General features: G+C 43.8%; 1 protein-coding gene and 1 long non-coding RNA gene across 5 annotated transcripts in view; one reads left to right on the forward strand and one right to left on the reverse strand.

The window, feature by feature from the left end:
• The window catches only part of ABCC3 (ATP binding cassette subfamily C member 3), a 131,607-nt gene that overhangs the window by 104,000 nt on the left and 2,577 nt on the right, over positions 1-25,030 (forward strand). For both annotated transcript variants that reach the window (XM_053297974.1, XM_053297975.1), the window contains 8 exons: positions 1,603-1,810; positions 2,653-2,963; positions 4,662-4,861; positions 4,987-5,113; positions 7,023-7,124; positions 9,313-9,459; positions 10,770-10,928; positions 19,626-19,792. In XM_053297974.1, coding sequence (XP_053153949.1) covers positions 1,603-1,810; positions 2,653-2,963; positions 4,662-4,861; positions 4,987-5,113; positions 7,023-7,124; positions 9,313-9,459; positions 10,770-10,928; positions 19,626-19,792 — 1,421 coding nt within the window. The remainder of the gene's footprint in view (positions 1-1,602; positions 1,811-2,652; positions 2,964-4,661; positions 4,862-4,986; positions 5,114-7,022; positions 7,125-9,312; positions 9,460-10,769; positions 10,929-19,625; positions 19,793-25,030) is intronic.
• On the reverse strand, positions 6,897-25,017 carry LOC128345670 (uncharacterized). 3 transcript variants are annotated; one of them, XR_008316577.1, is made up of 5 exons: positions 24,978-25,017; positions 10,715-10,839; positions 10,063-10,152; positions 9,522-9,677; positions 6,897-7,083 (listed from the first exon to the last, which is right to left on the reverse strand). It is a non-coding gene; the product is annotated as an uncharacterized LOC128345670 (long non-coding RNA). The 3 variants fall into 3 exon arrangements; XR_008316575.1 differs by having other exon boundaries at positions 9,522-9,729; XR_008316576.1 differs by having other exon boundaries at positions 9,522-9,729; positions 24,961-25,002.

Consider the following 25,030-nt stretch of genomic DNA (forward strand, 5'->3'; position numbering starts at 1 on the left):
TGTGAAAGTCTGTGTAAGAAAACAGAGCTTAGCCTAAGAATTTAGTTTGACTACTCATTAGGGCTGTAGCATTTAGTTGGTTAGATTTATTGATTAGAAATATTACTTAATTTACTAAAAATATTATCCTGGTTTGTCAGATAACAAATTTTAAAATGTTAACTCACTAACTAGGGAGTAAAGCCCAGTGAACACAAAGCTTTTTTTTTTTTTTTAAAGTAAAGATGCATAAGAATTTTGAATCTGAACTCAGAGATCTTGGAGAGAGGGGGTCATGTTGCCCTCAAGCCACATGCAGCCTGTAGCACATCTTTTCATCTCAAGATCAATTGTAAGAGCCCCTAAAATTTTAGTTTTGTAAAAACAAACCCCAGGAAGCTGACCCTTTTTGGCCTAACGGCATTAGAGAGGCTGCTTTCTTGGTTTATCACTTCCTGCTGCTTCTTCAAGCAGCTGATAACATTTCTGGAGGCAGAAGAGGACTGAAAGACACTGCCAAGAGCGGGGGGGGGGGAAGATACTAGCTCTTTTTATAGTCATTAGCTGGAACTTGGTCTCTTTATTTGCTTCTAGAATGTGCCAGGGAGAGGTGTGTGTGGGGGGGTGTTCTCACAAGCAGCCCAGCCCGCTCTTGGTTGCTCCTGAGAAGCAGCAGGAGGCAAGTGGCTGCTGCCACTGCTGTGACGAACCCTCCTGTTTAGCCCTCCTTCAAAATGAGATTAAGAGAACAAGTGTTCTCTTAAACTCATTTTTTGGGTCGTCTGCCAGCCCCGGCTGCTAGCAGCCAGGGCTGGGAGACTGCGGGGTCCCCAGCCGGCGTCAGGGGAATCCCCACAATGCACTGTACACTCATGAGGTGCATTATGGGAGTTTCAGGTTGCAGAGTGACACTTTGCATCCCCCAACCCTCTTTGCTGCCAGCAGCTACTGGCGATTGTGTGGGTGGGTGATCCGCCCACCCAGGGAGAGAAGTCTGTGGGGAGGTGAGTGCTAGCAGCCTTCCTCCCCACTTTCCCTCAAGCCCTTTCCCACCGATTGTGAGAAAGGGCTCAAACAGTGTTTAAGTCCCTGTTAATGACTTCAAGAGACCATATCTCCTCTTCTCCTCCACTCCTCCCAAAGAGGAACTGAAAAGGTCAAGCCAAGCTCCCCTTTTCTCCTTCACTGGTACTGTGCCTGCTCCTGCTCCTTTTCCTTGTCTGACTTCTCCCCAAAGGGAAATTGGAGGAGACAGTTGCAGGGGGCTAGAGGATCTGTTTTGGCCCATTTAAAAACTTTTTTTGGCTGGGGAAGATGGGAATTGTATGTAGTTCAACAACAGACTCGTCAAATATGGGTCCTTCAGACTCTGGTCATATATTGTATCTCTTAGTTCCACGTAGATTTGATATGATGCCTCTGTTCACGATATTCTTGTTATGCAGACAAGTTGTCTGTCTTGAGAAATGTCTGCATATGGTCATTAGTATGGCACTCTAGGATTTCATGTTGGTGATTTTAAGTTTCCAGCTTCACTAGAGAAATTCTACCTAGTTTTTCTGTAAGACCTAGGCATTATTTTTGTAATCTGAATAAACTGTTTTGTCTAATACCAATCTGCAGGTCAAAATGACAGTTTTCTGGCAATATGTGAAGGCTGTTGGCCCTCTAGTTTCTTTGTTTATATGTTTCCTGTACTGCGCTCAAAATGCTGCTTCAGTTGGGGCCAACGTATGGCTCAGTGACTGGACCAATCAACCTTTGGTAAATGGCACTCAGCAGAATGTGAAGATGCGAGTTGGAGTCTATGCTGCCCTAGGCCTCTTGCAAGGTAAGAAGCATATTCTTTGCTACTGCTGCTCCATAAAAGACTGTGGCTTACATGATGTGCAGCATGTCGGAGACATATCACTGTGTCTTGGGGCTGATGCAGGCTCTGAAGGCAACCCTGACACTCTTCTAAAGCAGTAAATTGCACAAGCAACACTACAATGGTTTCCCCCACTCACCGCAATGGGGGAAACTGGTAGTGCTGCTTGCTCAACCACTGCTTTAGTTTAGAATAGTGTCAGGGCTGTCTCAGGAGTCCACAGCAGCCCTGGGACACAGCATCACATTTCATGACATGACACTGCAATATGTCAGCTTGTGGATTCAACTCCAACTTTTTATGAGGGGAAGAGGGAGAAATTGCGTGGTGTTGGTACGGTGGCTTTTAGGGTGTGCATGGATGGTTTGCAGCGGTTCGGTCCAAATTTGGACTGAACTGCTGCTCCGTGAACCAGTTTGGTCGAACCAACTAGCTTTGCCAATCAAACTGACAAACCAGGTCAAACCAGTTCGAAATGGTTTGCAATCGAACCACTCAAACCCACCCAATTCACAGTAGACCAGTTTGATCGCAAACCGGTTCTGCACATTCCTAGTGGCTTTTTCCAGTGGTTCTTTAGGGGGCCACCCATGGCTTCGGGTGGCTTTTTGGGTGGTCTTGAGACTGCAATGAAAATAACAGAAGAAAATTTTGAAGAGCCAAATATTTATATGAAGCTGCTTCAGCAGTCCAGGTGGCTGTGTTGGGAGCACTAAAGAAACCCTAGGGTTCTGTGGTTCCTGTGAGAACAGAACGTCTTGTAAATTTACACTCTTCTGCACATTTCTCCATATTGCAAACAGGACTTATTGTGTTGATCTCCTCCTTTACCTTGGCAATGGGTGGCATCAAAGCAGCTCGCAGTCTTCACTTAGGATTGCTGGAGAACAAGCTCCATACCCCACAGTCTTTCTATGACACAACTCCAATTGGCCGGATCATCAACCGCTTCTCTAAGGACATCTATGTGATTGATGAAGTGATACCACCAACTATCTTGATGTTTCTGGGAACTTTCTTCAACTCTGCATCAACAATGATTGTGATCATAGCAAGCACCCCATTCTTTGCTGTGGTTATAGTGCCTCTAGCAATTCTGTACTTCTTTGCCCAGGTAATTATGATACATACTTATTTTAGCTTAGGCATTACATTAGTTTATTCATCTTTTTTTACAGAATGCTACATAATGTAAGTTCTCTCTTAATATTACTACACAGACCTTGAAGCTTGCAGACACTTCATATGTGCTTACAGTTAGAGTTGGCCATTGGGTGTAATTTTTTCTGAAAGCAGAACTTAAAGTTCCTTTCCTAAGAAGAACCTCAGTTGTGTTTGGTGGAAAGTAGGCCCACCCATAGTCATTTACTTACTGTGTTGATGTTTGGGTTTCTACTGAATTCAGAGAAAGGTTGGCAACGTTTGGGTGTTGGAAGGTAGAAGAACTGTGGTTAGAAGCCATTGGACAAGAAAGGAAGTCTGTCTGTCTCTATCTCTCTCTTCCCTTCTCCCCCACTATATATCTATAATCTCCACCAGATCAATTGAAGCTATTATATATTTTGAAGAATCTGTGTGCAAAATAAAGTCATACTTCCTGATGACCTACAGACCAAATTTTGCATGAACATTCCTGCCACATAAATTAGCTGAATTCACAACTTTTTTCACCAGAATATGATTGGAGAAAGGTTAGGTTTTGGGGTGTATTTTTTAGAAGAAATTTTGAATATAATTGTATATTAACTGTTCTCAACAGATTTTTAACAATCAGTAATCAGATCAATAATTCCAAAATATGAAATCCTCAAGAAAAGCAGATCTTTCACAGATTCAAATTTACTATGATATAATTTACCATGAATACTATTATTACATATGTTTAATTTCTTGAACTTTCCCATAAGTGTGATCTATGCAAAATGACTTTGCTTGTTCAATGAGGGGCCTCACCTACTAGTTATCTAATAAATGATTTCAGATTTTACAAAACAAGGTGTGAAAATAGAGCTGCACGGGAGGACCATGGTGGTGTTAGTGACCAGTCAGCCAAATGCTTCTGTGTAGCCTCCTTCACCAAGGATGCTATATCTGCCAAGTTTGCCTCAGAGTACTGTCAGTGCTTTTCTGCAGGACTCCTGAGAAGATTCATGCACTTGAAAAAAAATTTGTGGGACCTCTGTTGGAAGCCATTTTGGATTCATTTTTCTCCCTCCCCCGCTAGCCTTAATGACTAGATACATACACAAGGCCCAACTTCTGTATGTTTTCAGATCTTTTTTCTTTTCTCTCTCCTCCCACCCCCCTATCCCAGATGGAAGTGAGAGTTGCCCATTGAAATCTATGAAGAAATCTGGGGTTTTAGTATAGCTGTTGATGGCAGCAGTGTGTCTCCCCTGAAACAAAAGGTAGCAGCAAGGGCAGGAACTCATTTTCTTTCTAACTCAGACTTAATTTTGTATGAAAAAAACATGATATGTGTCTATATGCAACTCAGTGGAGCACAAAGCTGCTGCATGTCATTGAGCACTGGATTTGGACTGGCCAGAGGCCTGAGGGGACCATTTAACCTTTGCTGCAACCTGAGCGGTATTTCGTAAGAGTGGTGATGTATATGGCGGGGGGGGGGGGCGGCAGGAGTCAGTAGTGACCTGTATTGGCATTGGCAGGACAATTTTTTTTCTGAGTCACTCTTTCCAAGGGAGGTGTTTCAAACTTAGAGATTATGCTGTACATTAATGTACTGATGGTTTATGCCAAATATCTAAATGTGTTTTTTAAATCTTTATACATTTGAATTGAATGATGGCAGCGTTTCTATGTGGCCACCTCTCGCCAATTAAAGCGTCTGGAATCCGTAAGCAGATCCCCCATATATTCTCATTTTTCGGAAACAGTCACAGGGGCAAGTGTCATCCGAGCTTACAGAAGAGAAAAGAATTTTGTTTGCCTGAATGATATGAAGGTGAATAGCAATCAGAAAAGTTACTATCCTGGAATTGTATCCAACAGGTAAAACTGATCTTTGACTTCTAAACGTTCTTTAGTTCTCATTCCTGAAATGGATAAGCAGCATTTTTTCTCTTGCCGTTTGAGTTTTGTACTACTTACTTTTTCTCTGTTTTCTCCTTTAATAGGTGGCTGGGAGTTAGAGTTGAATTTGTAGGGAACTGTATCGTATTTTTTGCAGCCCTTTTTGCCGTATTAGGTAAAGACAAGCTGAACCCTGGGCTGGTTGGACTTTCAGTATCCTATGCATTGCAGGTATGTAGAGTGAGTTCCAGAAGACTGCTCCTCTAAATAGGAGAACTGAAAACTCATTCTATTGTGATGCCTTCATTAGGCATTCTGGCTTGACTGCTGCAGCATTCTTGCCATCATGGGGAAGAAAGCAGAAGAAGAAATGATTAGGCGGAAGAAAGGCAGGAAAATAGGGGAATGAGTTGATAAAAAACACCAGAATGGCAATTCAAATCTGTCTGTTGACTCTTTTAGTATTTAAAAGCCTCCCCACCTAGCTAGCACCCCTGCTAACTAAGCAAAGAGGCACCTTTTTAAAGTGGTGATTCTCTTACATTTAACAGAGGGAGAGCAACTGACTCTATCCACCCCTAGCACAGCATCCCTCGACTGCCTGTTGCTTTGAGAACTTTTATTGGAAAATGGTATATAAATATTCGTCGAAGTAGTAATTCATAACATGCAGTGGAGATTGAAAAACGAACTAGCGTTAGCTTTGTGTTCAAATGCAAACAGTGTTTCTTTTTAACTAAGGAAGAGGCCATCAGTTTAAGGTCCTCTTTGCTCTGTCACACACATTCATTTGTACTTCAGCACACACATGCAGAGTGTCATAGGAACCACTTTCCCACTGTATGATCCCATGGCATTGAGGAGTGTTTGTGAATGAAGCAACCATGCAGGGACTTTCTCTTCTTCCTGGTAGGATGCTGGTTGGATAAGAAGACCCATGCAATTGGTTGTGCCTATATGGCTGCTGTACTCATTCACATGCGCGCACACACACACACACACGGCATGGGTTTGCACTGCAGGAAAGCAGCACTTGCATTATGAAGGAAGTCTAGGAGCGTTCATATCATCAGTTGCTAAAGAGCTCAAGTCCAAGACCTCTTGTTCTGCTTGGTATTTGAAAAGAAGTGATACCAAGGTTTTAAATCTACCTGAATTTAGAATTTCTACAGAAGGGCATTGAGTTATGGAAAGAATTTTCTGGTAGGCAGCCTCGACAATCTATTAATGATTTAAATAACCCTTGTGCTTCCTTTCTATGACAACCCTTTCCAATAAGGAATCAGGGCATGTGTATAGTACTACCAAGAACATGCTGGATTCTGTGTAGTTTTGAAGCCTTGAAGCAAAACCAGGGTTTCCCTTTAAAGGGGGCAAAGTCAATAGGAAGGCCTACACTGTAGCTACAGGTCAGATCATAGTAGTTGAACTATGTCTCCCAGCTTTAAAAGCTATAAATGTTGATTTGGAAGGGAGAGGTGCCATGATTGAATCTCAATCCCAGGTAACAATGGGATCACACATTAAAATTGGCACAGTGATGGATTCTATCACCATGCATTAAATTAGATGAAATATAAGAAATAGTAATACCTCTTGAGACTTTGTAATAAGCCTTTAGAAAGTCTCATTAAAACTGCAGGTGCTGTAGTTTATTGGATGTTTCCATTTTCATTACCTTATAGGGACTTTCAGTAAGGTTAAGTGCTGGTTACCTTAGGCCTATCCAAATGCTGCAGTTGTAAGCATGAATGGAAGCAAGGGTTTAGCTGCAGGGTTTAGGAGCCATGGTTTGTTTTTGTTTTTCCCCTTCTTGGCTTCCTCCATGAAAATTAGCCTTTCCAAGGGAGAGGAGCTAGTCCTTGGGGGAAAATGAGACAAAATATTATAGAGAGGAAGGAACTGAAAACATGCAAGGGACATTACCAAGATGGGTACATAAGATGTTGCCTGCATTCCCACAATTCCTCAATAAAGCTTCACATAAGCCATAAACAAGTGAGCTGTTCAGTCCAGTGTTTCAAGATGCTTTATAGAGAAATAGTTTTAAATATAATAAACACAAAGGTGGCAGCCTATCTGTGATATTTTTGTGATGACACATCTGTGATGTGGATGACACATCTTCATTGTTGCGTAGGTGACGATGGCTCTGAACTGGATGGTACGAATGACATCTGACCTGGAAAGCAACATTGTGGCTGTAGAAAGAGTAAAAGAATATTCAGAAACTGAAATAGAGGTCAGTTCTTAAGGGCATAAGTTGTTGTTGTTGTTTACACAGTCAGACAGGTGTTATTGACTGGTTTGTTTTATCCAGACATCGAGTCTTTCCCAAGGACCTGGGATGGCTGAATTTTATTATCAGTATTGTTGCTGTTATTATTATAGATAATCATTGCAGAATATAGGCTGTTCCCAGTAATGTTGCTTTTTGTAATTGGCTGATGGTGATTTCTGTGGCCCCTATGGACCCCATAGTTCTGTGGACCCCTGTTCTGTTCTGTTCCTTATCTGGGTTCTGTAGACATCATCATCATCATCATCATTAATTCAATTTCTATACTGCCCTTTCAAAAATGGCTCAGGGTTGTTTACACAGAGAAATAACAAAAAATGGAGAATATTCTTCTGGAAATGCAGGTGGTTAAGGGAGGTTGTTCTCACATGTGAGCATTAAATATATTTCTGCTAAAATTGGTTTGTCGTGCAAATATCAGTATTGACTAAAATATATATTTGATTTTTTAAATGAGTCCCTTTTGCTATCTGCCATTGATTGAAGAGAGCCAGCGTGGTATAGTGGTTAGAGTGCTGGACTAGGACCGGGGAGACCCGAGTTCAAATCCCCATTCAGCCATGAAACTAGCTGGGTGACTCTGGGCCAGTCACTTCTCTCTCAGCCTAACCTACTTCACAGGGTTGTTGTGAAAGAGAAACTCAAGTATGTAGTACACCGCTCCGGGCTTCTTGGAGGAAGAGCAGGATATAAATGTAATAATAATAATAATAATTGATTAGATTTATTATTCATTAATAGGACACTTGAAGGATAGTATTGCTGACATTGAACGCTCTCCAGTTAATGAAAGTCATTTAGCCTGTAGACTGTGGCCCTGAAACAATGGTTATCTAGACTAAATTACTTGTGAGTAGTCCTATTGATATTGGGGCAAATTAGTCATGACTAACTTGTCCCATTAATTGTGGTGGGACTGCTCACAAGTAATTTAGTCTAGATATTGGCCAACTTGTTCTGGCATTCTTGTCAAGCAGCAGCTATTTAAACAGATAGATATTTTTATTGGTAAAGAAGCATGAAAGCTTTTTAGTTACATAAAACTTTGCAGGTAACATGAAAATTTAGCTACTACTAGAAAGAGCAAAGATGCTTTAAACACAATTCATTCATATGGATCATCTGTATCTTTTGTGGCACAATGTTAACTTGGGTGTGTTATATGCTGAACATTATTGGCATGATTCAACCACTGTTAGTTTATTTCATTTTTATCCTGTCCTTCCTCCCAGTTTTGTTCAGGTAGTGTACATACTTCTCCCTTGCCCAAAAAACCCTGTGAAATAGGCTGGGCTTGAAAGATCGTAAATGGCCTAAGGTTGTCTTAGTGGAGATTTGAACTCAAGACTTCAACAATCCTAGTTCAACATTCTAACCACTATATTACATCTAGAGTTGAGCATTTTAACTCTACTTCATTGAGAAAGAGTTAAGCACCCTTTTACTTCTCCCACCTATATAAATGGAACTTTAAAATGTTTAACTTTTGCTAGATTGCATCTCTTGTGATTAGGCTGCTATTTATCTGAAATAATGTTTTAAAATATTTGCAACCAAATTCAGTGTCTGTGTATCTATATATTACAGTCTATCTGATAAAGAGAGATATGCAGCTTGAAAGCTTGCATGTTCTTTACCAAAAGGAAACTGTTAACCATTAAATATATCATTTGACTTATTTTGTAGCTGATATCATTAGCACTGGTATCCTTCAGTGTTAAAATGCACGTGTTGGAAAATGTGCCTGTTAAGGGTCATGTTTTATACATACACTGATGGAATATTATTATTATTGTTATTATTTATTTGATTTATATACCGCCCTTCCAAAATGGCTCAGGGCGGTTTACACAGACATTAGTGTGTCTGTCTGTAGAATCGGCCATTATTTGATTAATTAGACACACACAAGGCACAATATTCAATAGCAAATCAACATATATTTATATCATCTATGAATTTCATCTTAGGTGATGGTATGACTGCAGTAAGATTGACAAGCACTGTCAATAAAACGTCTGTGTTCGTCTTTTGCAGGGAGTTTCTGTAATCTTGAACTAAAGATTTAATATAAAGTGGTTTTTAAGCACAAACATCTCTTTCTCGCTCTCTTTTTCTCGCTCTTTTCTAGGCTCCTTGGATAATTGAAGACAAAAGACCATCGGAAGACTGGCCTACCCAGGGAGAAGTGCAGTTTGCAAACTATTCTGTGAGGTATAGGAAAGGCTTGGATTTGGTGCTGAAAGAACTCAGCCTGAATGTACAAGGTGGAGAAAAGGTATGATCATCACACAGCCATATGTCATGAACAAAGTCAGAATTATATATGCAGTAACCTACATTGGCAGGCCAGGATTTTCAGCTTCATTCAGTGGATGGGTCTCTGCACTGAATTCAGTGAGCCTGTGAATTCTGCATCCATGTGTTTTCACAGTATATATGAGGACCAGTTTGTATGGGAGACAAGACAGTTCCCCAGCACGCCCCATGGATGGCCTGGAGGAGGAGCAAAGGCAAAATGGCACCATACTGTTTTTCTTTTCCTTTCCTAATAAAAAAAAGGAAGAGGAAGGAGGAAGAAACTGGGGTGTGATTTATTTATTTTTTAAGGTAAAGAGAAGGGAGGGGTGACAAGAAATTCTGTTTCAGACTGCAGAATGGTCAGTGAATTGAGTGTTTTCATGCAATGCAGATCTGTGACAGTTTGGCCACATGAACTGGCCCTGATAGTCTAGCTAATTACAAGTGACTGGTGGTTGTGATTCCCTGTATGCAGGAGTGGTTGTGTTACTGCTCTAATATGTGCAAGAACCAGATTTCAGCCCATGCTTTGATCTAGTTGAAATGTGGGTAGATTATTGTTGCCTGAAACTCAACTCACTTTATGCTTATGCTGATTTGGCTATATGGGATTCCTTTTTAGGACTTTTATTCTTGCAGCTTGTCTTTCTTAGGCTTGTCATTCTGTGGTCTAGAAGAAGTAAATAGTGTTGATTAGCATAAAAAGCATTTCTTTCCAGATTACTCTCAATTCTTTTGAAATCTCTGATATGATTATGTTAGTTCATGGAGGGTCAATGAAGATAAGTCCACTGTCCGCTGATATACTGAAGGGCTGTGTTGACTTTGACATGGAGCATATTGTCTCTAACATCAGGGGACAGAGAAATGTAAATTAATGAACTTCTTGAGGAACACTCTGAAGAACTGTCTGTGCTAGCCTGATTACTAGAATTTAAAATATTTGTATTCTGCCTTTCCATGAAATGATTGACAAGAGAGCTAATCAATGTTTGAATTTTTTTTAAGTGTTATGTAATTTGTAGTAAACAAGATGGATGGAATGTGATGAAAAAGAGTTGTAAAATAAGCAAACCACAAAGATACCCCTTGTCATACATAATGGTAACTTGAAGAAAATGAGCATTATTTGTTAAGTAAAGTCTGAACAAGTCTTAAAGTTTCCTTTTCCTAAGTCTTAAGTTTTTGAAGTTTCAAAAAGTATTTTTTTTCTCTTCTAATGGAGCCATTACCTGTGTTTTGAGTTTGACTAAATGTTATTCCTGATTTTCCAAATGTACAAATTAGGTTGGGATAGTTGGAAGAACAGGAGCTGGCAAATCTTCTATGACCCTCTGCCTCTTCAGGATCCTAGAAGCTGCAGAAGGGGAAATAAAAATTGATGGGCTGAGAATCTCTGAGATTGGTCTTCATGATTTACGATCCAAGCTGACCATAATCCCTCAGGTATATCAACCTGTGCCATGAGAAAGGCACTGTTTAACAAACTGCTGTGTTAGATAAAGGGAAACATTTGCAAGCTAGGTCACGCTTTGTGTCTAAGGCTAGTATTATATGACCTTGTTTTACAACAGCTGCTTCTTGCCCTGGGACAAGTAGACACTGGAAACAGAGGGAAAGGAGTTTAATATTTTATTTCTTTAGCCTATTTATTTATGTATTTTATATATATATATATATATATATATATATATATATATATATATATACACACACACACTTAAACCATTTTGGGAACTTAGGTTGAGAAGTGGTGTATAAATATTTGTCATATTTGTAAATAAATTGAGCCCTACAATTCACCCCTCAAAGAATACAGAGGAGGGTTCTTATTTCTGTTGTTGCAACTAGTTTATCTTGCTGGTCCAACATGTCCTATTCTGAAAGTTTTATAGTGGATGAGACAACTATTTCCACATACAGACAAACCTATTCACCCAAAAACTTTCTTATTGTAAGCAGGGGCAGCTCCGCCATGAGGCAAGATGAAGCGATGGCCTCAGTTAGTGAATGCACTATGAGACAGCAAGCCCAGACACCCCACTCTGCCCCCTGCTGCAGCCATCACCCACCTGCCTGCCACCATTGCCCCTGCCTTGTTGCTATTCTCCCTATGTGTTTTCCCCTTCATCATTGTTGACATGGCTCCACCCTCTTTAGAAGCCCCTCCCCCACTTCCCTAGCTCAGATACCTCCCCTCCCCTGTGCTGGCCTCTGCTTCCAGCACACTCTCTTCATTGTTGCTGGTTGCTCTCTGATAGCAGGAGAGAGAGCAATCGGGGACAATGAAGAGAAGTAGGCAATATGCTGCAGTTGCGAGTTGGAACTGGAGAAAAGTGGCGTGAGCCGCCTGGAGGGCAGAGTGTGCCAGAAGGCAAGGCCAGCACAGAGGAAAGATGAGTGGTGTCTGGGCTGGTGGAGCAGGTGTGGGGCTGGCGAGGAGGGCGAGGTGTTGTCAGTGCTGACTTCAGAAGCAAGGCTGTGGCAATGAAGGTAGAGCAAACCAATGCTACGAGCCAATCCTCATTGTAAGCTTAAAGTATCGCTAGCCCCAATCTTGTATCAATGGTATTATATTCCGATCCTTATGCTTTGGAAATGATTAGGGGATAGCTTTGCTTCGGCGGGCAAGTGTTCAAAAGTATTTTCAGGGCACATGGCCTTTGAAAGGTAACGAGGAAATATTAAGAGAAAATAGTAACTCAACAGAAGAGTTTATCTCCTCAAATACAGTAGGAATAGAGAGGAAGGGCTGGTAGCACTCATGGGAGTAATATCATGGGCACCATTAAATATATTCCTGTCACTAGTGATGGGCAAGCCCTCTCTGCCAGCTTATGTTGGATTGGCTCCGAAATAAGCCAAGCCATTTCCCAAATGTTAGAAACCAATGTCTTGACTCATTTCTGAGCGAATCCAAATTCAGCTACCCTCCCATCCTCTCACTTAATCCTCCAAGGTTGCCTCCCCCCATCACATTTAGCAATGGCATTTGTGCTAGCTGTATTCCAGCCACAGTAAGACGGAAAGGAGATCTGTTTCTCGGTTGCTGCAATCAAGGACATCTCGATGGGTTATCTCCCTCATGTGCTCTGGGCAGGACTAAGTTAATGAGCTTAAGATAGAAAGCCTTAAGAGCCTGATGAGGAAGACCCTGCCCTGTTCTTTCAGTCCTGCGTTGCTCCTTTCAGGTTCTCTCTTCTGATCTCCTCCATATTGCCTTCTTATTTCCTCCTTTTTTCCTTCTTATCTTCCCTTCCTACATAATTCCTTCTCAACTCCCCTGGATTTTCAACTTATCTATCTATCTAACCTTCTATCTTCTCTTGATCTCCTCCCTCCCTTCCCTCCCCCTGTGTATGAAGCACGCAGGGCACACGAGGAACATTTGCGTCTCTTCGGGACAACCCAAGGCCTCATTCCCAGACGGCTCTAGACCTCCCAGTTTGCCACCTCCACCAGCATCTTCGTCGATTGCCAGAGAGCCCTCTGATGAGACACAAGAAGAAGCACCTGTTAGTCTCCTGCCGACAGGCCACGAGATTTGGGCAGCACCCAAAATAGCCTCCGTTAGTCTCCTGCCGACAGGGCATGAGACGCGGAACACGGAGACAGCAAGAGCCAAGAAGCAGCAATAAGCTGCTGAGGACTCCCTTGCCTGGCAAAGCGGCGGCGTTGGAGCACCAAGGAGACTACCTCTGGCAGATCCTTCCCCCGACACAGGCTGAGATAAGGGCTCTGGGAGGTGCAGCAGCAGCAGCAATGGCGACAGCCCTGGAGGTGGGGGAGACACAAGCGGGCGGCCATGCTGAAAAGCCCGCAAAAACGCCAAGCGCCACTCTGCAGCAGCAGGTCGAGGCAATGACCGTCACAGCAGTGTGCTCTTTCCAAGGGGAGGGCGGTTCTGGCCCGGGCCTTTCTAACTCAATCCTTCTCAATGACTAAATTGGTGCCCCCAGAATGGCAGGCGTAGTTTTGCAACACCATTATAGAGACATTAAAGTTAAAGCCTCCTCAGTTAAAGCCTCCTAAGAGGGTGAAAAAATCTAAAAAAACATAAACTCCCTTCCTCATCCTCAGAGGAGTCATCTTCCTCAGTCATCACCCAAAAAATCTAAATACAAAAGGAAGCATGCCAAGAAGGCTGTTAGCAAGAGGGCTCTTAAAAATAAGAGCAGGGAGATATATTCCTCTGACCTTTCTGGAGCAGAATCAACAGACCCCATTCCCCTGAATGTTGCACCCACTAAGTTAAACAAACTAGCAGCTCTTATCTCATTTCATGATGATGACACAGTGGGAGTCTTAGCGGGCACGGGTGAAGGTGCCCAAGACCTTGATATGGCTCATGATGAGGACAGGGAGTGGTCAGGGGCAGAGGAGCTGGAGCCAGCACAGATCTCACGCGCCTCTTTGTACCTGAAGATTTTGACCCCCTAATGACTAAGATTCTCACTACCATTGGGCTACAGTCTACTCTAAACTAATTCCAGAAGCTACTCAGTCTGGAAAAGGGGACCTGGTCTTTCCCAAGGCCAGACCAAAAGACATGTTGTTGCCTATGCCTGACCATTTTTCTGATACGATTAAGCAGGAATTTAGCCACCTCCGGCTAAAAAGCTGGCAAGCCAATGCTATCTCAAAGTCTAACCTAACAGTGGTCCCCTACAACAGCTCCAGACTCTTTGGAGAGACTGCCCTCAAAGCCGTTTTTGTAGAATCAACGGATAAATGAAAAGCTATGCCTTCTGCTCCTCGTAGGGAGGACAAGCCAAACTTTTGAAGAACCTTTCAACCTTTTCATTCCTTTCGTCCCTCCTCAAGAGGCTGTGACAGAGACTTCACGTCACAATGCGGATCCTGGTCCTGTCAGCGTTTCCCTCCCAGATACTCAGGGACCAGACAGAACTTCAACCAACTAAAACAGCCCAAACAACGGTTCTGACTCAGACCCGGCAGTCCTTGGGGGCCGCCTCTGGGACTTCTACCATGCCTGGGAACAGTCAACAACAGACAAATGGGTCCTGGATCTAATCCAGTCAGGATACAGAATAGAATTGAACAGCGTTCCTTGTCCCAGGTTCCTCCCAACCCCATGCTCTCGCTCTGTTTTCAAACACATAGACCTAAAAACCGCTATTCAACACCTATTGGTCATTGGCGCAGTGAAGCGGGTTCCTCCAGACCAGACAGGGAGGGGCGTTTATTCTGTTTACAGTTCCCAAGAAGGATGGCTCCAGAAGAGCAGTCTTGGACTTGAAATATTTGAAGAAATGGGTGCGCCACATCAGATTCCAGATGGAATCCCTGAGATCCATAACTGAAGTGCTCCATCACGGCAACCTGCTCTCATCAGCAGACCTAAAGGAGGCCTACCTCCACATTTCCTATACATGTCAACAGTCGTTCCCTACTGAGTTTCAAGTACGCGGGGGTCGATTACCAGTACAGGGCCCTCCCGTTCGGCCTTTCCTCGGCCCCCAGAATCTTTTTTTTCCTTTTGCATTTTAAAATTTTTATTGGCTTTTACAATAGCTCTGCAATCCAACTACATTCATTTATTTGATTAAGTAAATATTGACTTCCCGCTTACCTGTCTGCACGGTTCATGTTAACTAAACATATAAACCATTGCTATAATAATTCAAAACATATAACTCCACATTGCTACTCGATTTTACCCAACCCAACCTGCTGTTATTACTATATTTCAAACCCTGCTGAAAGGTCCATATTAGAAAAATAGTTCTTTGAGTAAAAATGGTTCCCAATCTTCCTTGAAACATCCCAAATTTTCATCCCTTATAAGTGCTGTAAGTTTTGCCATCTCAGCATATTCCAAATTTTTTATCAACCAGTCTTCTTTTGAGGACATTTTATTGTCTTTCCATTTCTGCGCATATACTATTCTAGCCGCCACCGTTGCATACATGAAAAATGTTAAATTTCTTCTGGAGAACTCTCCTTGAGTTATTCCCAGCACGAAGGATTCTGGCCTCTTAGGAAATATCATTTTAAAATTTTTCTTCAGCTCATTATATATCATATCCCAAAAGGCCTTTGCCTTCCTGCATGACCTCCACATATGAAAAAAAGTTCCTTCACATTTGTTTGAAACATTTTTATACATTAATGCTAATTTTTTTGGTGTCAAATACCACCTATACATCATCTTATAATAATTTTCTTTTAAAGTATAACATGCAGTGAACTTCAAATCAGTTTTCCATAATTTTTCCCAAGCAGCCATATCTATATTATGACCCACATCTTGAGCCCATTTTATCATAGTCGTTTTAACCACTTCATCTCTTGTCTTCTCCAAAAGCAACAACTTATACATCTTAGAGACTAATTTTTCATCATTTTCACACAACTCCTTCGGCCCCCAGAATCTTCACAAAGGTTCTGGCCCCCATCATGGCTCACCCATGCCTCCAGGGTGTCAAGGTCTTTGCATACTTGGACAACTTGCTCATCCAATCAAAATCTCAATAAACAGCACAATCCGACCTGGCAATTACCCTGTCCGCCTTTCAAGAACACAGGTTCTTGGTGAACATGATGAAAAACCATCTCATACCCTCTCACAGGATCCTCCACCTGGGGGTCCTGATAGACACGCAGAAGGAACACCTCTTCCTACCACAGGACAGAGCTCAGACCCTCTCTGCAGAGACCAACTGAGCGCTGACTGCACCATCATTTCCCCTCTTGACACTAGCAAGACTTCTTGGCCTGATGGTATCGACCCTAGACTCGGTCCTGTGGGCGAGGTTTCACCTCAGGGAGCTGCAATGGCTCCTCCTGCCACACCAAGCCAGCACTGCAGTCAAGAGACATTTACTAATACCACTGACTCCTCAAGTCCGCCAATCTCTTCTTTGGTGGTGCTCCCCACAAAACCTTCTGAGCGGAAAGAGGTTCTTAGACCTTCCAAAAGCCATCATGACAACAGATGCCAGCACAAGAGGCTGGGGAACCCACTACTTTCAATGCTAGACTCAGGGGAAGTGGTCCCTGGAGGAAAAACAACACTCCATCAATTGGTTAGAATCGAAGGTCATCTGCATGGCATTACACAACTTCCAGGAACACCTCTCAAGACAAGATGTCCTCATAAAGGCAGACAACATGACTGCAAAAGTGCATGTGAACAGACGGGGGGCACGAGATCCAGATCTCTTCACATGGAAGCGGCACTCCTGATGTCAGAGCATCATCTAGCTTCGCTGACAGCACACCACATCAAGGGGGACCTGAACTCGCGGGCCAACTGGCTCAGCAGGGAGGACCTTCTCCCAGGGGAATGGGCCCTAAACGAGGCCATCTTCGAACGGCTGGCATGCAGATGGGAAAGACCGAACCTCGACTTGTTCTCAACTCCCCACAACGCCAAACTGCCGAGTTTCATCACTAGGTTCCCACGTCTCGGAGCAGAAGACACAGACGCTCTATCGGCGTTATGGCCAAGGGGAGTCCCCTACGCCTTTTCTCCGGTCCCACTCCTGGCCCGAGTACTGAGGCGCATCAGGTCCCTCCACGCAGAAGCCATTCTCGTGGCTCCATATTGGCTGAGACGCCCCTGGTTTGCAGAGCTGCTCCACCTTAGCACATCCGAGCCATGGCACCTCCCGATAACCCCAGATCTCCTGATGCAGGGCCCAGCACCACACCCCAACCCTACCTGGTTTCAGCTAGCTGCATGGAGACTGAAAGACCAAGGCGTACCCGACAAGATTGCTGCCACAGTTCTCGCCACTCATAGGCCTTCCACTAACACAGTATATCAGTGCACCTGGAGGGCCTTTTTTCGCTGGTCAGCTTGCCACGACATCGCAAGAGGCCATGCCTCCATTAACCATCTCCTACAGTTTTTACAAGAGAGCCTAGACAAAAGACTCAAGCCAAACACACTAAAAAGACAGGCGGCCTCCCTGGTGGGCCTCATCTCAGGAGTCTCAGCAAGAGCTAGTACTTCTCATCTGCTCATAAAACGTTTTCTAAGGGGAGCTACCCTATTATCTATCTCCACCCATGGCAGATAGCTTCCCAACCTGGAGCCTAAACGTGGTCCTGAAGGCCCTTCAGCACCCCGCATTCGAGTCTATCAGATCAATATCACTGAGACTGCTGTCCCTAAAACTCGCCGTCTTAATCGCCATCACCTCCACCAGACACGTCTCAGAACTGAGAGCGCTCTCGATTCACAGATCCTTCTGCATCTTCTCAGAAGACGCAGTTTGTCTCATTCCAGACCCCTTCATTCGCCCTAAGGTCCTCTCGCCGTTCCATATGTCCCAAAACGGGTACCTGCCATCGTTTTGCCCTCACCCTAAACATCCCAGGGAAAAACTGTGGCACAAACTGGACATGAAGCGTTGCCTGAAACGATACTTAGATAGGTCAGCGGACTTCCGCAGAATGGACTCACTATTCGTCTCTTACCTCCCAGCGTCAATGGGCAAAGCAGTAACATCTGCGACTCTGGCCAGGTGGATTAGGGCTTGTATCACCCTGGCATATGAGGCCAAAAAGATCCGGCCTCCTCAGAACATAACAGCCCACTCCACAGTGGCATCAGCAACTTGCGCCACCTTCTCAACCAATGCACCGGTACAAGAGATCTGTAAATGCATGGAAGAACCCTTCCACATTCACCAGACACTATAAACTAGACTTGTATGCCTCCGCCCAAGCGGCATTTGGTAGAAGGGCCCTCCAAGGGGTACTCCCGCAGGAGTCGGCAAGAGCACTCCCTCCCTGAGATGTACTAGCTTTGGTATGTCCCATCGAGATGCCCTTGATTGCAGCAACCAAGAACGGAGCATTAGTTACTCACCGTGAAGGCTCCTTCTGGTTGCTGCAGTCAAGGCCATCTTGGTCCTCCTGGCTACTGACTCTTGCCTTACCCCTGGGGGACCATCCAGTGTTCTTCATCTTCGTCCTCATTGGTGAAGGTTTGAGCCCAGGCGGTTGGACAACTAATTCAGTTGGTTCCTAACTCCTTTGCTATGCCTGTTGTCTAGAGTGTATTCAATACCTAGCCTTTGCTGACTTGGCCTGAAAGAACTGGCCAGGGTCATCCCCCTCAGGCTCTTAAGGCTTTCTGTCTTAAGCTCATTAACATGGTCCTGCCCAGGAGCACATGAGGAGGATAACCCATCAAAATGGCCTTGACTGCAGCAACCAGAAGAAGCCTTCACAGTAAGTGAACCAATGCTCCGTTCTCCCTCCTTTCTCTAGGTTGGCACCTGGCAGTGACACACTGCATAGGCCCAAAGATCTTGGGAATGTACTTTTTGCAAGGGCCATGGCCATGTAGTTCTGCCCTTATTACTACAACTGTTGAAGTTGCAGAGGAGAAATTGTGTATTTTGCAAGTAGTGCAATTGCATATGAGAGCAGGGAGGTTGTGATTTTCCAGGAATGGGTGTGCTAGCTGAATAGATATTATTTTGATTGTGCTAAATAAATGAATAATGACAACATACTTTCCACGCTAATAAAATAACTTTATCTAGAAAGGGCTATAGGAAATATATTTGGATACCCCTTTGAAAAAAAACACAGCACAACTTGACAGTGCAGGTGTTTTAACAGCAGCAGGCACACTTGCTGGCAGTGCTGTTTGTTTATAAACCAGCTGATATGTGTATCCCTAGGCAGTACTTTGGGCAGACACATACAGTGCGAGGGAACCTCCACCCCCAATCTTGTGATATTGAGACTTTGGGGTTTTTCTAATCGTATGAAAGTGCAGAGCCTAGCACAGACAAAATGTGGTTCCTGATACAGGCTATAAATTCCTCCAATGCAAATAATAAGCAATTGCATTACTGAAGTTTCAGGTGTGTAGTAATGGTAAGGTGGTAGTGTTATGTGGTGCATGATGGCACAGTGGTTAAGACATTTGGCTTCCATTTATGAAAGTCATGAAAACTGAGTCTCACTGGGTTGCAGGAATCCAACATGGCAGGCACAGGGTATAACATCACTTCCTAGTGTAATGCAGACCACAGAAACTGCCATGCTTTGACTGCACCAATAAGTTGAAAATTTACTCAGGAAATACTATGAATATTTCTGTGTTGACTTTTTCTTCAGAATATGTTCTAACAGAATTGTGTTCATTTTGTCAAGGACCCTGTCCTTTTTTCTGGAACACTCCGAATGAATTTGGATCCATTTAATAAATATTCTGAGGAAGAAATATGGAAAGCTCTTGAACTGTCCCATTTGAAGAGGTTTGTCAGCAGTCAGCCAGCTATGTTGGATTACGAATGTGCGGAAGGAGGAGAAAACCTTAGGTAACTGAGATTCTATTCAAGGAAACAGATGTAACTATAATCCTGCATCCAAAAGAAGTGGTTGGTTCATTCAGTCAGTGATGAAATTGTCCCCATCCACTGCATTTTGACCCTCATTTGGTTTGTCAGGTCCCAATGCTTCAGTGTCAGTAGAAGCCACAGCTGGCAGAGTTTCCTTCCAATGCAGCTTGTAAAAGTGCAGCAACCATGTTAAAGTCTATGGGGTCATGTGCACAACCAGAATCCCTGGTGACTAGGAAGGGCTGGGGGAAGGCAGCCTTCCCCCACATGAGCACACCAACCATAGCACTCTGCCACACCGCATGCCCACACGGTTGGCGCAGCAGAGCTGAATACACTGGGGATCTCTAGGAGGAAGTCCTCCAGTATCCCACAGTGCATTGTATGGGAAGCTGAGAGGCTGACCACAGCAATGCTGCCGCTTCCAGGCTGCTCTTTAGGCAGCACTCTGTAATCCTCATGCTGACCACACAGCATGCACATGTGTGGATTCCATGTGTGTCCTGGTGCGGGGTGGGGATACTTGGGACAAGCGCCACCACAGCAGGAAGCTGAATGCAGTAGCAGGGAACAGGTAAGAACCTGTTCTCTTTTTTCTTAAAGATCCTGCTTGCCCTCCCCCTTGCCGTGGTGCTGAACTGGTTCAGATCTCATCCAAAGTGGTTCAGCACCGAACCAGTGCATGAACCTCAGTTTGTGCACATTCCTACCTCGCAACCCAGGTGTTCCTGCTCCTGTCCTGCTGCAGCTGGTTATGAGAACCACCTTAAAACCCCACAACTATCTCTTCCCTTGCTCCCATACCTCCCTTGTCTGTCTACTTCCTTCTTGCCAATAATGCATAGCCCCAGTTTTTTGCTCCTTTCTCCATCTCCATGTCATCGTCACCAGCTGCTTCCTCAAGTTCCTGCTTTTCAGAAGCTCTGCCTGCTTTGTCGTCCTTCCTTGGCTACTCTGTCTCTTGACCAGCCTTTCTAGCATGTCTCCCTCCCCCCCTCCCTCCCCCTCATCTTAAATGATATGAAATTTCTTCTTTGATTTGCTATTTCTTGCCTTGATTTCCTTTCATTTCCTCAAATCTTACTCTCATCCTAACCTTCCTTCAGGTTCGCCTCGCTCAGTTCATTGCCTACTCTACACCTGTTGTTCAGCCTCCATGCCCCTTGGCTTCTCTTAATCCCCAAACCTCATCCCAGTCCTCAGCCTGCCCCATGTGCTCTTAAGCCCAGCCAAACTGACAACTTTCCTTTCCCTCACAGAAGCTAAGCTGCTGTCTAGTTTCCTGAGCAACAAACATCTCATGTCTCCACACCAGCTCACACAATCAGTATCAGATGTTTCACCATTACAAGCACAATACAACATAGATTAGGGAATGTCAGGGAGAGGGAATCACTTTTATTGAAAGTCACCTTTTTGAGCAAAGTGGAGTAGGAATGTGCGAACCGGTTCGAATTTGAACCAGGGTGCTTCGAAGGTTCGAATTCGAACCAAGCCAGCCATCAGGTTCGAATTCGAACCAAATGGAGTGGTTCAATTCAAACTGGTTTGAACCTCCAAAAGTGGGTGGGGTGGTAGCTGGCACCCATGGGTTCCTGCCACCCAAACTCCAAAGCAATCGGACGTTCGTATGATTTTTAATGAATTTTTGAATTTTATTTTTATTTTTTCTCATAGGGTATAATGGGACTCAAACCAGCCCATTATTCCCTATTGTGGAGCACCCATGGGTGCCAACAACCACCCAAACCCCAAAGCAATTGGACACTCCTATGATTTTTTATTAATATTTGAAATATTTTAATTATTTTTCTCATAGGGTATAATGGAACCTGAACCAGCCCATTATCCCCTATTGTGGAGCACCTAGGGGCACAAAAGTGGGGTGGGTGGTAGAAACCCAGGGGTGCCTACCACCCAAAAAACCCCAAGGCAATCGGACACTCCTCCGATTATTGGTGAATTTTTAAAGTATTTTTGAATTCCTCATGGGGAATAATGAGGATTGCAGCAAATGTATAGCTTCACATCAGGGGGAAAGGGCTGTCCTAGAGCGGAGTGTGGTGGTGGTAGTTCCCAAGGTGGGCAAGGAAGCTATCAGAATTATTTGAAAGGAATTGGGCAAAAGGCTGGTTTTTAAGTGATTTTTGAAGTTTATGCATCTTTAAGGTTTTTCTCCATAAAGACGCATGGAGGTGTCAACAAATGTATAACTTCACGTTGGGGGCAAAGGGGTGGCCTAGAGCAGAGTGTGGTGGGTGGTAGTGCCCAAGGGGGACAAGGAAGCTATCAGAATTATTTGAAAGGAATTGGGCAATAGGCTGATTTTTAAGTGATTTTTGAAGTTTATGTGTCTTTAAGGTTAGCAATGAGAGTGGATTCATGGTTTGTCATTGAAAATCTTATATGCTACCAAAGAATCTACACTCAGAACACCTCAGAAACAACAAAACCCAGTACTCCATGGGTTAGCAACCTATGGGGGTGGTTGGCACCCTCTGTGCACTAGACCACCACTCACTCTGGGCCACCCCAGCACCCCACGTGGCTTTAAGGTTTTTCTCCATAGGGAAGAATGGAGGTTTCAGCAGCCCCATAATTGCACTTGTGGGGTGCTGGGGTGGCTCAGAGCAAGGGTGCCAACCACCCCCATGGGTTGCTAACCCATGGGGTGGTGGGTTTTGTTGTTTCTGAAGTGTTCTGAGTGTAGTTTCTTTGGTAGCATAGAAGATTTTCAATAACAAACCATGAATCCACTCTCATTGCTAACCTTAAAGACACATAAACTTCAAAAATCACTTAAAAATCAGCCCGTTGCCCAATTCCTTTCAAATAATTATGATAGCTTCCTTGTCCCCCTTGGGCACTACCACCCACCACACTCTGCTCTAGGCCACCCCTTTCCCCCGACATGAAGCTATACATTTGCTGTAATCCTCATTATTCCCTATGAGGAATTCAAAAATACTTTTAAAGTTCACCAATAATCAGAGAAGTGTCCGATTGCCTTGGGGTTTTTTGGGTGGTAGGCACCCCTGGGTTTCTACCACCCACCCCACTTTTGTGCCCCTAGGTGCTCCACAATAGGGGATATGGGCTGGTTCGGGTCCCATTATACCCTATGAGAAAAATAATTAAAAATATTTCAAATATTCATAAAAAATCATAGGGGTGTCCAAATGCTTTGAGGTTTGGGTGGTTATTGGCACCCATGGGTGCTCCACAATAGGGAATAATGGGCTGGTTCGAGTCCCATTATACCCTGAGAAAAAAATAAAAATAAAATTCAAAAATTCATAAAAAATCGTACAGATGTCCGATTGCTTTGGGGTTTGGGTGCCAGCTACCACCCCACCCATGTTTGGAGGTTCGAACCAGTTTGAAATGGTTCGAATTGAAACCGAACCAAAGAGTGGTTCGAGGAAAACCAAAACCAAACCACGCCCTCTTGGTTCGAACCCGGTTCGAATTCAAACCGAACTGGACAAACCGGTTTTATGCACATCCCTAAAGTGGAGGCCCACTAATATAACAAACAGAATAAGAATGCTTTACATTCTCCCATTCCTGATACCATAAGCTGTCTCAGCTGAGGCTTTGCTTTACCATAGAAGCAAACTAGGCAACCACCTGGGATGCCAACATTTAACCAGCTTCAACTCTGTAAATGTCTGGGAGAAGAAATGCCAATGTGCCTGCATTTCTGGAGGAGGCACACACCGAGACCATAGCAGCTCATCATTGAGACATTATCCCCTGAATTACACAGTCTGATCTCGATCACCTGCCCAGGACATAGGCACAGCTATAAGGAACATAGGAAGCTGCCATATTCTGAGTCAGGTCCATCTAGCTCAGTATTGTCTACACAGACTGGCAGTGGCTTCTCCAAGGCTGCAGGCAGGAAGCTCTATCTTGGAGATGATGCCAGCAAGGGAACTTGGAACCTAGATGCTCTTCTCAGAGCAGCTCCATCCCCTAAGGGGGATATCTTACAGTGCTCACACATCTAGCCTCCCATTCATATTCAACCAGGGCAGACCCTGCTTAGCTAAGGAGACAAGTCATGCTTGCTACCACAAGACCAGCTCTCCTTCCAGGAGAACATATCTGGATGAACTCTGGGAGCTTTAAAGAGCTATTTTTATCCTTTCAGCATATATACAGGACGAAGTGGAAAAGGAAGCAAAATTTGAATATAACTTGGGTTTGACCCTGTTGCACTGTAGTGGCTGAGAAGACACATACATCATGTGTTGAGTAATATGTTTTTTAGCCTGAGAACTATGTTCAAATCCTCTCTAGTCCCTTTTCCTTTGAGAAAGCTTCACTTCTGCCAGGATTCTTTTGATTGGCCTCATCACCCAGGGAAAGAGAATGTTTACGAGACTTTGTTTGTAGGCCAAATATACTAAATTGTAATTTAGCATGGCCTATTGGCTGTAAAGATGCATTTATATGTAATTGACCTATGTATGTCTGTGGTACGTGCTTGGCAGGCTCTTTCTCCCACAACTAGGCAGAACATTCTTATTTAGATAACTCCAAGAAGTAGAGCAGTGATGGGGCTTGCCTATTAGCCAGTTACTGAGTAGTTTTATATTCAAGGAGTAAATAACTACAATGCTCCGGTTACTTGTGAGCACCAATATATTCTGATGACATGTTCAGCAGTACTTTCCCTATGTTGCTGATGACTTGTGAGCAGCAATATCTTCCCTATGTGGAAGTGCTTTAGATCATATCATCATCTTCTCTGTCTCTCCCCTATAAACTGATCACCTCTAGCGGCTCCTCACCCTCTTTTAAGTGCATCAGTTGCACAAAGCAAAGGTATATAGAATCAAGGGGGAATGTTTTTCCAGCCACATGATCGTATGCATCATCCTCTAGCCACATGACTATCCTAGAAGTTGACTCCAGTACAGTATCCAGGGTGCTGGTCTCATTATAGAGGTGTTTTCCCCACTGCTTTATCAACAGCTTCTATATCTGTTAAATGTGTGTTGTTGAATTTCATTTTAATCATCATTCAGGCCCGCACTAAACATTACAAGAGATGTGTGACTGCCTCCAACCCATAACATGCATGCATACACACATCCCACACATCTCCCAGTGATTTTTAGAAAAATACGTTATATCACCTTCAGCAGTTTCCTACCTCCGTATCCAGTTCATTGGCTGCCATTTGCAAAGGGTGGGGAAATGCTGAAT

Source organism: Hemicordylus capensis, chromosome 2 (genome assembly GCF_027244095.1).
Source record: "Hemicordylus capensis ecotype Gifberg chromosome 2, rHemCap1.1.pri, whole genome shotgun sequence".
Classification (NCBI taxonomy): Eukaryota; Metazoa; Chordata; class Lepidosauria; order Squamata; family Cordylidae; genus Hemicordylus; species Hemicordylus capensis.